The 12,285-nt window shown below is 42.0% G+C and overlaps 1 protein-coding gene across 8 annotated transcripts in view; it reads right to left on the reverse strand.

The window, feature by feature from the left end:
- Nucleotides 1-12,285, reverse strand: part of KMT2C (lysine methyltransferase 2C) — a 219,778-nt gene that overhangs the window by 24,020 nt on the left and 183,473 nt on the right. For all 8 annotated transcript variants that reach the window (XM_075827356.1, XM_075827361.1, XM_075827357.1 and 5 more), the window contains 6 exons: nt 11,967-12,075; nt 10,144-10,222; nt 7,658-7,721; nt 5,489-5,721; nt 3,709-5,235; nt 2,601-2,810 (listed from right to left, as the gene is read on the reverse strand). In XM_075827356.1, the coding sequence (XP_075683471.1) occupies nt 2,601-2,810; nt 3,709-5,235; nt 5,489-5,721; nt 7,658-7,721; nt 10,144-10,222; nt 11,967-12,075 (2,222 nt within the window). The remainder of the gene's footprint in view (nt 1-2,600; nt 2,811-3,708; nt 5,236-5,488; nt 5,722-7,657; nt 7,722-10,143; nt 10,223-11,966; nt 12,076-12,285) is intronic.

Raw genomic sequence — 12,285 nt, forward strand, 5'->3', positions numbered from 1 at the left:
GTGCTGAGTAGGGGGAGGCCAATCTTTCTAATCACATCCTGACTCCTGTTTTAATGGCATTTAAGTCGTTTTAGAGGGAGGGGACTCAATCTATCACCTCATTGGCACCTTAACAAAGGTTGATCACTTTTGTAATACACAGAAATATTTCTGTGTAAAAACGAATAAAATAGTGAAGTCCCATAGAGAGAAGGAAAAAAAAAAAAAAAAAAGAGGATTAAAAATAGATTAACCCTTTCATGACCAAGGGTCATTGATGCCCCTCTATCCAGGTAAAATGTTAAATTTTTGATATGAACTTCATTAAACGATAATATCTTTGAAACCGCTTTGAATATCACAACTATTTTTACTTAGCTTTTTTTAAAAAGTTATGAGACTTTCATTTTCTAGATTAGTTTAAAAAATTCAGTCTTCTTAATGTTTATTATGAGCAGACAAATCACAAAAAAAAAAAAAACACTTCCCTCTCCGTCACCCTGGATCGCTGTGAGGGGAGAGTGAAGATGGCTATATACACACGACCGTGAAAAAAAATGGCAGTCCACAACGAATCAACGGTCAGTTTTTCATGGCTGTTTTGCATCGTGGCTCACAATTTAAATCCATTTCCCGGCCGTCTGACCGTTTTTAACCGGCATTTGCCATCCATTTTTCATGTACGTTAAAAAAAAAATGGATGAAATTTATTCGTTAGGGTTTTTTGTCTCAACCCCCTGAAAACACCACAGCGCCCATGTAGATAGATAGTGATGCAATACCACTGTAAATAGTGCCACAGTTCTCCCAGTAGATAATGCCCACACAGTGCCCATGTAGATAGTGCCCAATATAATGCCACAGTACCCATATAGATAGTGCCACACCCCCTGTATATAGCACCACACCCCCTGCAAATAGTGGCACCCTCCCTGTAGATAGCAACATCCCCCCTGTATTTAGCAATATCCCCGCTGCAGATAGCGCCACCCCCGTAAATGGCACCCCCTTCCCGTAAATAGCACCACTGTATCTCCCCGTAGGAGCGGAATCCCTCTGGGCAAAGATTCCGCCCCTACAGGAAGCCCCTGATGTCTCTGTCCATATATGGATAGTGACACCAGGGACTTCTCCAGTAGCGGATTCCCTGGCACAGAGCGATCTGACAGCGGGGATTCCGCTCCGTGAGAGAGCCACTAACGTCACTGTCCAAATGGACAGTGACGTCAGGGGCTCTCTTTAGAAGCGGAATCACCAGCCATTGCGATTGGACACTGGGGATTCCGCTCCGTGAGAGAGCCACTAACGTCACTGTCCGAATGGACAGTGACGTCAGGGGCTCTCTCTAGAAGTAGAATCACCAGCCATTGCGATCTGACGCCGGGGATTCTGCTCCTCGAGTCAGTTCAGGTGGCGCTATCTACAGTGGGGGGTTGCTATCTGCAGGGGGTGGCACTATCTACAGCGGGGATGGAGAGACGGCAGGGGCTCCATCTAGGAGGGGATTCCTCGGCCAGAGCGCTGGCCAGGGAATCCGATGCTGGAGGGAGCTTAGGTGGCGCTATCTGCAGAGGGTTTTGCAATGCCTACCAGGGGTTGTGGGTGGCACTATCTACAATGGGGGGGTGTTCCGGGGCTCTCAAAGCCCCCGACGACATGAGTGTGCAGTGCTGCTCACACTGAAGCAGCACTGCACTCATTAAACCTGTTTCAGGCTGTCAACGTCTGTACACGTTCTAACTTCACGGGGCATCGGCAGTTAGATCGTATATAGCCATATGGCAGTCGTGAAGGGGTTAATAACATCTGAAAAATCTCAAGTAAATTAAAAAAAATAATTATAAAAACCCAATTTTCCCCTTTTACAAAATGCTTTATTATGAAAATTATTATTATTTTTTTTAAAAAGCTAAACATAATTGGTATCTCTGCATCTGTAATGACCCGAACTATACAACTATAATGTTAGTTAAGACGCATGGTGAACGCATAGAAGAAAAAAACACATTGCCAGAATTGCTGTTTTCTGTTTATCCCATCTTCTAAAAAACGTAATAAAAGGCAATCAAAAAGTTCTATGTACCACAAAACTACAACCCTTCCCGCAAAAAAAAAAGCATTTTGTATTGCAGTAATCATAACGACCCGCAGAATAAAGTTGTTATTTATACCACACGAGAAACATCAAAAATGTGAGATGAAAAAAATAATTTTTCAGTAAATTATATGCAATCCAAAACGGTGCCATTAAAAATTCAACTTAGTTTTCACAAAAAGCAGCATTTTCAAAAACCATGTAAAATACTTTATTAAAGGGGTTGTCTCATGAGAGACATTCCCTTTTAGAAAGGAGTCGCCGCGGCTCCCAAACCCCCTCGGCTAGTAGCTGCTGGTTAGAGTTTGCAAAAATGTTCTGGCTCATAAAGGGGGTTCCCGAGCTGAGGACCCCCCCCCTCTACGATGTCCATATGCCCTAATAGGGCATGTAGACAGGGGTTGTCTTTATGAGAACCCCTTTAATGCTTATTAGATCAAACGGTTTCAAGTATGATTACAATATTTGTACTGCAGCAGTACACAGATGATTAAATGTATAGATATAGTTATGAATAGTTTGTCACCTGCTTTATTTGGCTGAAGGACTCAGAATTTGAAAATATGGCTGGCTTCTGTTCTTCTTTCTTCCTTCTTTTAGAACGAGGGCCTGGCTTCTCTGTAGTCCTCTGTACCCGCTTGTTTCTTGGTTTCTTCTTCTCAATTTCAAAATCCGTTCTCGGGAGCAAATTCTGGTTAACATTACAACCAATCAGCTCTTTGTGGTCTGGGATATGCTGGAAACACACGAGTTTAGTTCAGTAAATTTGCTACGTTGTTCTTTATTTAAAAAAAATGATATTTCTTTATACAGTGACAAGTAAGTGATATTGCTAAAGGCCACATTTCCTGGAGAGATGGCTATATAAACCGCCTATCTACACTAGACCACCAGGGAACAATATATTACCCTCACTAATACACCCTAGTTCACCAGATATTAAAGGGAATCCGTCACCAGGTTTATATGGCCCTGAGGGCAGCACAAAGTAGTGCCAGAGACCCCAATTCAAACACTATTACTCATTTGTCAGCATTCAGTAGTATTTGTTAAAAATCACTTTTCCTGCAGCTCGTACTCCTGCGCTATGACTAGCCTCGCCCACACGTTGCATGCGGAGAAAGCTACCAGTCAGTTGCAGGCGGAGCTCATGAATATCGTGTACCACTGAGCGCGAGCCCATCATTGAGAGGACTCCTTGCTCGGAACGCGCCGGAGAAAAAAAAAAAAGATTTTATGAAAACAACTTAACATTGTGAAGTTATACACCACTGGAATCAGGGTCTCCGGCACCGCTTTATGCAGCATATAGCATTTATAGGGCAGCATAAACATGGTGACAGATTCTCTTTAACCCCTACTTTTACCCTAGGCTCCCAGGGAATAAAATATTAACCCCTCTTGTACCCTAGACCAATAAGGGTAGAGGGTACTACTCTAAACCACCAGAGATAATGACATTATTGGCTCCACTACCTTAAACAAAGGGGGACGTTTTAATTAGTATGCAATATATATTTTTTCTTATTTTCTATGGTTTAAATCTGGGAGTCTCCTATAGTATGCTGCAATATAGAAATGTAGAGTTCAATCTGAATTTAGTATGACACAGACAACGTTACAGCTCAACTCACCAATGTATTTCCTGGTCTTCCTGTGGATTTTGATTCAAAAGAACAGTCTTCAATTGACTGTAAACTTTCCTCAGAGTTTCGAGGCAACATGACTGGTGTTTTCTTGTTTTTGAGCAAGTGTTTCAGTAATTCATTTCCAGATTCCAGTTTTCCTGAGGGGCCGGAGGCAGTATGATAATTTATTTCTGTGGAAAGTGCATTGTGCGATGTGGCTTTATCATCCTCAGTCTTAAGCCCGACTGATGGTTGCTTTAATTTGGAGTCAGAATGCTCTGGAGATTGATCTCCTTCTACCTGCTCCAATTTAATTTCCTGAATATTAACATTCTCTTTAGTGTGCGGTTTACCATCCTCTTGGTCCAGTGTTGGTTCCTGAAATATCTGTTTCACATCTTTAGGGAGGAGGGGGCCTTCAAAATCTACAGAACTATTGTTTGTTGCATTAGGTGTTGATGAGCGAATTAAGTCAGCCACATGTTCTCCTTGAAGATCATTCACAACATTAACGGTTGGGGTTGATGCTTCTGAGATACTTGGCGTTAGTGGAGCAGTAGAATCAGAGCGTGGGGTTGATGGTGGCGATTTCAGAGAATCAGAGTCTTCGTCTTTTTTCTTTTTCCGCTGTCTTTTCTTTTTTCCTTTCTCTTCTGGAATGATATCAGAATATAACTGTATAAGGGATTGGCTGGGACTTTGAAAATTTTTGGAACTTGCAGGCCTGTCCTGTGCACAGGAGTTTCCATTATCAGCAACAGGCGACGCATTGGTGACATTTGGCATATTTGGGGTTTGTGGAAACCCAGACTGATTGTCTTGTCCATATTTTTCAGAGTTTTGTACAAAAGGTGCAGCAGGAGGAGAGTTACCTATTTTTTGATGGGTCATTGCATGTCCAATTTGAGACTGCTGCGGTGTGGACTGTTGAAGGGGTGGAATCTGCATGAAGTCATTTGGTAACTCAGAACTGAAGAAAGGCATTTGCGACAAAGATCTACTATTCACGTCTGGACCGACCATGCCATGTTGCTCCATTTCTAACCTTTGCTGCAAAGCTCTTTGACGATCCACTTCCTGCATGAGTTGAATTCTTTGACGTTCTTGTTGTTCACGCAATCTTTCTCTCCTTTCCCTCTCTTGGAAAGTTTCGCTGAAGGGGTTGTTGTCATCAAACTCAACCCTTGGCGGGGCATTCGGGTTTACAATTGCAGCTGGACTGGATACTTCAGAACTGATGGGACCCTGCATCCTGGGGGGATTGACTGCTGCGGCACCTCTAGGACTAAGTGGGGGCTGCCACCCTTGCATGTTTGGTAACCTTGGCTGATTGGGTTGGCCAATCATAGGCCCGGGAGGGTGCAGCGTCTGAGGAATAGGAAGGCTCTGTGGATTCATTAGTGGTGGTCCTCCCCCTGCCATCATGGTTTGCTGTGGTGGGACACCAGGCATTAAAGGTGCCCCTGAATACTGCTGCTGCTTGTTTCTGTACTCCTCAATAAGCTCTGTGTGTTCTTTTTGTTGTTTTCGGATCTATAAATGAATAAATTATTTTATTTTCAGACATGATCAAAGCATATAATGAGTTTCATTACATAAGCCACTCCCATCTTTTAACAAAAGTATGTGCAAGGTACACTGGCAAACGAAGGCTTTAGTATGGTAAAATTTCACACACTGAACCTTAGCACCAATTAATCCACCATACACCATATTGAGAGGCATGAAAGAGGTGGGCAGGTGTTCCATTCCAGTACCCGCTATGGTTGTGAGAAGTGACATCTACCTGTTCCAGTTGTTTTTGCACCATGCTTTGCTGCTCTGTAACTTGTTTCAGTTGTTCAGCATCCTCCTCAGGAAATTCACGCCCCGCTTTCTTAGCTGTCCGCTGCTTGGCTGACAATGCTTTCTTAGATTTTCTGTGAGCTCCAATTTGATCCTCCAAAAGTTTTTGCTGGATTTGAAGGAGTTGCTGAGTTTCCTGAAGCCATTCCTCATATTGTTTCTTCTGTGAGTCATCTATAGAAAAGAAAAGAAAAACTTCAGTCACAAGAACATGCTGTACCCGCTTATGGTTTTGTAAATACAGGACGCACAACATAAAACAATTTTGCTATTACGCTAAACTAAAAAAAAAACATTGTATGAAATGCACACAAATTTCAATATAATACCTGCTCAATTTATACTGCCCATGCATTAAGGCGTACCTCCAGTGATCCACTTATAGCCCCTCGTAAGATATACACCTCAATGTGTAAATTCAAGTATGCAGAATTAAAAAAAAAAATGTAGAGCACTACGCTGGTTATTAGCTTCTTTCACTTACAGGCTGCATACTCAACTGTAATATGGGTCAGAATAGGAAGAGATTTGAATTATTGCAGCCCTTTTCTTATTCCCTGCTGAGGCAGATAAATTGGTAGGTAGATATAGCTAAAATAATCTAAATATCTTAAAAATAAATTACAAGCTGTTTGCGTGAAGAGAGAACTTGCTAGCTAATAAATTATTACTACAGCATCTACCCAATTTCAAGCAAGCAGTCTCCACTGTGAGAGGGATGTGACCACAGCAGTATACTAATAGGGGAGCGGGGAGGAGTAAGAAGTGTAATGTGAGCTAGAAGGTTTGTAGTAGTGACTGTGACCGGGCTGCAGCTCCACTGTGTCTGTAAGGGCCTGTTCACATCAGCGCTGCCCTTCCGTTGAGGGGTTCAGTCTGAGTTTTTCGTCAGGTTAACCCCTAACGGAAAGGCAAACAGAAAACTTAGCTTCCGTTTCCCTCACCATTGATCTCAATAGTGACGGAAACGTTGTTAATGGTTTCCGTTGGTCACAGGGTTCCTTTGTTTTGACGGAATCAATAGCGCAGTCAACCGCACTATTGGTTCCGCCAAAACAACGGAAACCTGTCAGCGGTGACCAACGGAAACCATTAATGATTTTAGGTGAGAAGAAGCGCCTCAGAACGCGAAACAGTCTGTTACAGTTGTCTGTCCATCAGTCCTCCCTCCGTGATCCATATTTGTTGCTGAAATAATTGACTTAATCACATCTGGGTGAGTGCTGCTCGTTTCTTTCCTACTTTAATGATTGATGTCTTGACTTTGTGTCTGATTGCGGAGCACCACCCGAAGATGTTCAAGGAATAACTGATGATACAGTGTTACATAATGCATGTTTAAACTCCAAGTCAGTAGTGCCCACTCCCACTTCTTTTGATGTTAAAAGTGTAACAAAGCTGTCCAAGGATCTCATGCTACCAGTTCATTAAATAGGGATCCTAGGAGGTTAAATACTCCGACCCAAAAGCCAACAAGCTTGGGACAATTTCACCAGGTATGAAACATATCACCTTTAATGGGGCAACCCGGAAAACAGTTCGTGTGGAATGTCGGTACAGCATGTGCAATTCGATTGAGGACTAAGTACCAACAGGTGAGAACTTTATATGCCGATTACATGGTCATCACATTGATAGAACAGTGTGAGATCAAATCCCAAGAGGAGTTCTAATCTGCAACCTCACGATGCAGATTGAGGTCTCTTTCCCCAGTTGGCAACATATGGGTGCCTAGTCGGGGTTGGGCAGTGGATTCATTTTTTATACAGTATCGAGATCAGACCAGAGGAATGTGGAGAAGTAAAGCAGATGTGCTCGAATTGTGTGAATTTGAATAATCTTGAATCCCGTTGTATCAAGGACACAATCCAGTGTGTAAATTGAAGGTGAAACAATGAAATTCTCAAGATATATTCAGATACATTTGAAATCATCCAACAACACCGATGTGAGCACAGAGAAATATGGAACTTTTCCACAACACGCCGAATAGCCTTGAAATCTAAGTTATGAACCAATTTACTCTTAAGCTGCAGACTAAGTATTAAGTGGCATTTATGAAAAACAAGAATACCACACAGGTAAAATGACACACAGTGTGTATACTTACTGACAAATCCTGGACCGAAGTTTGGAGGGTTTGGACGGATCATTTGTGGTGCTATATTTCCATCCTAGAGAAATATATATCAGACTGTTAAAAGGAATCTTACATACGAAATCACTTTTTTCAATTGTATCCAGTCTAGGCAAGCTACAGAACGACCGTTGTAGTATTGCCTAAATTACCAGAGTGGAACCAGTCAGCCTTCCCTCAGATCAGATTTAAGAAGTTCAAAGGGTAAGCGTCACTTAGATGTTTTATTGCAATGGGATAATGTAATGTTTCGCATGGTTTCTAAGTATCCCTTTCGCCTTATTCACACATCCCTATTTCTCGACAGTGTGCTATCCATTTTAACAACGGGCAGCACACCGACCCATGCAATTTAATGGGGCTAATCACACATTTTTTGTTTCTTTCTTCATGTAGCATGTGTCCGTTGCAAGAAACTCAGCATGTCCTATTCTGGTCTGTTTTTTGCCGACCAGACTCGCTCATTATAGTCTAAGTGCGTGAAAAAAAAACCAGGACAGCCCACGGACGACATCTGTGTGCTGTCTGCATTTCTTTAGCAACTGATCTGTGAAATACGGACAAAAAATAAAATAAAAAATTAAACCAGGAAGTGCTTGCAAGAAAAGAAACCGATGTGAAAAACAGATGACACATAAAAACACCAACACAACACAGACATTTATATGCATGAAAAACAGTCATTTTTTGCAGATGCAAATCGCACATGCTTCCGTGACCCTCAAATAAATTGAGTAGGAAATGACCCCCCCCAAGGCTATAATAAAACTTTGCTGCACATACAATAACAAAACACGAAGACAGTGCAAGTCCCCCGATTCTCCTGCCTTTGACACATGATGTGTACCTCCTGGAGTACAACAACTGGAAACGACTGGGAATAAGTACAGAAACATTGCACCAATGTGTTTTCCAATGAATATCCACTGCCACAAAAAACAGATTGGTGGGTTTCTTGCTGCTGGGATACCCACCAGTCTCAGACATGTGGTGACAGGTGCCTTTTCCCAGAAGTGAACTATTTTTTATTCATGTTACTTCTCTAGGGCAAACATTCCGCAGCACCTATTTGAAAAATCAACTTTTACATTTTGCCAAACCTGGAAAGAGGTTAGATGGAGCATTACACGGTGAAGCTGCAAACTGACACCTGTCTGGGGGAAGCGAGCATGACCATTTCCCTGACATAGAAAGATATCCAGACCTCTAAGGCCCTGTTCACATGGCGGATGTGAGTTCAATGGGAGTCGGATGTCTCCTATACCCACTAGCTGAATTTTTTCAGCTAGCGGGAAAAAGATGCATCCGGCTCAATCCGCAGGTGGATTCCACCAGAACCTCCTGTTGAAGTCAATGGGAGGAGGAATTTTCTTACCTACAGCAGGAACAATTCCGCCGCGGATTTTGCGGCAGGAACAATTCCGCCGCGGATTTTGCGGCAGGAACAATTCCGCCGTGGATTTTGCGGCGGGACCCGCTGCACAAAATCCACCGTGTAAACTGACCTTAAGGCTGGGTTCACACGTCACGGTAAACGGCATTTTTTTTTTTTACGCATTTTGACTGCAAAGTGTGAACCCAGCCTAAATAGAATGGAAATTAATTATGGAAATAACTTCAACTTGGTGCTACAATTTAGATATTATACTGATAGAGAACACGTGGATCATGAATCCTTTATAATAAGCAGGTAAGTATATCCTTAGGTTTTCGCTTTAAAAAGGATCTGTCACTAGTTTAGTAACGCCCAATCTCCTAGCTAATCTAACAGGCGCTGTCACACTGATAGTGACAATTGTGTCCCAAAAAGTTTATTTTAAAGGTTCTAAGCTTTTTTTTCTAAATATGCAAGTGAGGCTATACTAGACAAGTGGGAGGTGACAGCAGCGATTCCCCAGAGGTGGAGCCTCCTCACAGCCTCTGACACTGTCCTATCAGAATGAAGCAGTTTTACACAGTGTGAGAGACTGAGGCTGGAGGGTAGAGGGATCACTTCAAATAGGCATATCTTGGGCTGTGGACCACCTAACAGCGTTTCTGGTGGCAAATAAAAGATGAGATTCTAATCTCTCATATGGCACCAGGATCGCAGTTCTAGCTGTGACACAACCGGAGATATCACCAGTTGAATACACAGTCTGGAATGGAAGCTGTATACTATATGATCACACTGCGTTGCTGGGCTGGGAAGAGGAGAACTGTAAGACGCGGATTAGACTGCGTCATAAAGAAGACACTACACCGCACAAAGTGAAAAGAAAGAGTAACCTCCCATTTGGCAAGTATAGACAAATTAGCATATTTTCATTGCTCGGAACGTTGCAAATAAAAGATTTTTGAAAAACCATCATAGCGCCTATTAGTTAGGAGATCGGGCATTAATAAACTAGTGACAGATCCTCTTTAACAAAAATCTGGTCCAGGTTATTAAGCCCCTATAAAAGAGTAAAACTTTATACCTGTAAAATTCCTGGTGGAGCAATACTTTGGCCTTCAATGGGTTGATCACCTGGAATTTGCTGAGCCATAAAAGGAAATCTAAGGAAAACAAAAAAAAAAATACATTATTTTTCCATGAACGGTTTTCCAGTTTTACCAGCATAAAAAGTATTCAATGTATGACATCATAATATACTTTATGTACCAATTCCTTACAATATCCAAGATGCTGCCAGGAAACGGAAACATTCAAAGACTCAATACCTGTCCTGATCATGTTCAACTGAGACAGACGCATGAAGCTTTACAAGTGAGATCTGATTCTCGGTTATAAACACCCTTTGTCTGCTGGACTTGTTTAGAACAGATTTTCAGCTTCAGAATGTAAGCAATGAATCTTTTCATACAACGACAGCAAACGGAGGTCTTAAAAATGGAGAGGAATTGAAACAAAGTATGTTAGAGAGTTGCATACTTGTTCATTTTAATGAAGTGCCTACGCCAAGAGCGGACATACTAATCGTACAGCCGGTTCAGCACAGAGGGAAGGTGGCCCACTACCCAGATTCAATAATTATGTTTCCTCTGTTCAGTAGGTGTCAGAATCACACATTGATGCTGCCATCTGCTGGTATTGAAACGGCACAGGAGCTGGCGCCGGCAGTAGGACGACTGCTGGCAAGTGATGGAGGATGAGAGAGTGGAGAAAGGGAAGTACTTTGCATCCCTCCCTGAAATCAGAAACGGCTACTATAATGAGGACATACGCGGTGCTCAACAGCTTCACAAGTCAGTGAATACATATTAGGTGTCTATATGTATGGAGTGGCTGTGTGTCCTATGTATGTGTGGTGTGTTTGAAGAATGTGGTGTGTGTGTGAAGCATGTGTAGTGTGTGGCATGTGTTCTTTTTATAACTGGTATGTGTATTATGTACTGTATAAATGGCTAGTGTGAGTGATTTGTGTGCGGTACGTGTGTGCAGCATATCCTAAGTGTAAGTGGGATGGTTGTGACATGTGTCCTATGTATAAGTGGTGTATACATGGCGTGTGTAGGACCTTGCACTATGTGTGAGTGATGTGTACAGCATGTGTCCTATGTTTATGTGGCGCATGTGCATGTGTCGTCTTACTTAGGTGTGTTGTGTTATCTGGCACGTGTCCTATGTGTGAGCGGCATGTGCCCTATGTGTGAATGGCTTCTATGCCGTATGTTCCCTAGCATACGCTTTATTTACATAAAACCATACAACCCCTTTAAAAGGTTAGGGCCACACTAGCATCATCCCTGGTTTTACCCCACAAATTTCTACCAGTGGGGCTGCGACCCGTGTGTCTAGATGTCTCAGGTGGTATACATAGTCGGGTGAAAGTGTGCTTTATGCACTTTATAGCACAACATGGACCATTACTGTGCACTCTTAGTTGAGGATAGTAAAAATAAATTTCCCTTTGCTGAATTCACCTGTCACAATCAATTTCACAAAATAATGGAAGAAAACGAGATTATACCACGAAAAGTGAATACAGCATTACAGGCTCACTCCGGAGCATGTTGCAGATTAAAACAGAAGTGGCTTATAAATCTGTCCTTTCTTTATGGCGTGTGAACAGACTGGACATGGGACGGTTTCTACTCCAGGCAGTGACAAAAGGTGCCCACTTAGTAGATACAATAAGGGCCAGCTACGTTGGATAAATAAGGGTGCTTGCAAGACCTCTGAATTTGGTACAGACCTGTCACGGACATGTTTACTACAGAGAGTGGAGTACATTATGAGAGCTCATAAACTAAACAATTCCCAAAATGTAAAATTTGCATATTTATGAATCATATTTACCGATTCATCACCATTGGTGGCATTCCCATATTGTTCACCATGACTTTATTGATGCCTTTCAGAGCGACCATTTTTGCTTTCATTATAGGATCCGTAATGGCATCAAAGTCTAAAGTTAGGACAAAACAAAAAAGTATAAAATATAAACTGCAAAGGAATGTTTGTGTATAAAGATGGGAGTGGATTGGCAATTCATTAAATACTTTATAAATACTGGCACATATGTAACCAAAATGCTGAACTCAAATAATTCCAACAGTATCAGAAAAACATTTTGATTTAAAAATCCTACTCAAGTGCCATGTACACAAATATGGAA

This window comes from Rhinoderma darwinii, chromosome 5 (assembly GCF_050947455.1).
Source record: "Rhinoderma darwinii isolate aRhiDar2 chromosome 5, aRhiDar2.hap1, whole genome shotgun sequence".
In the NCBI taxonomy this organism is placed as follows: domain Eukaryota; kingdom Metazoa; phylum Chordata; class Amphibia; order Anura; family Rhinodermatidae; genus Rhinoderma; species Rhinoderma darwinii.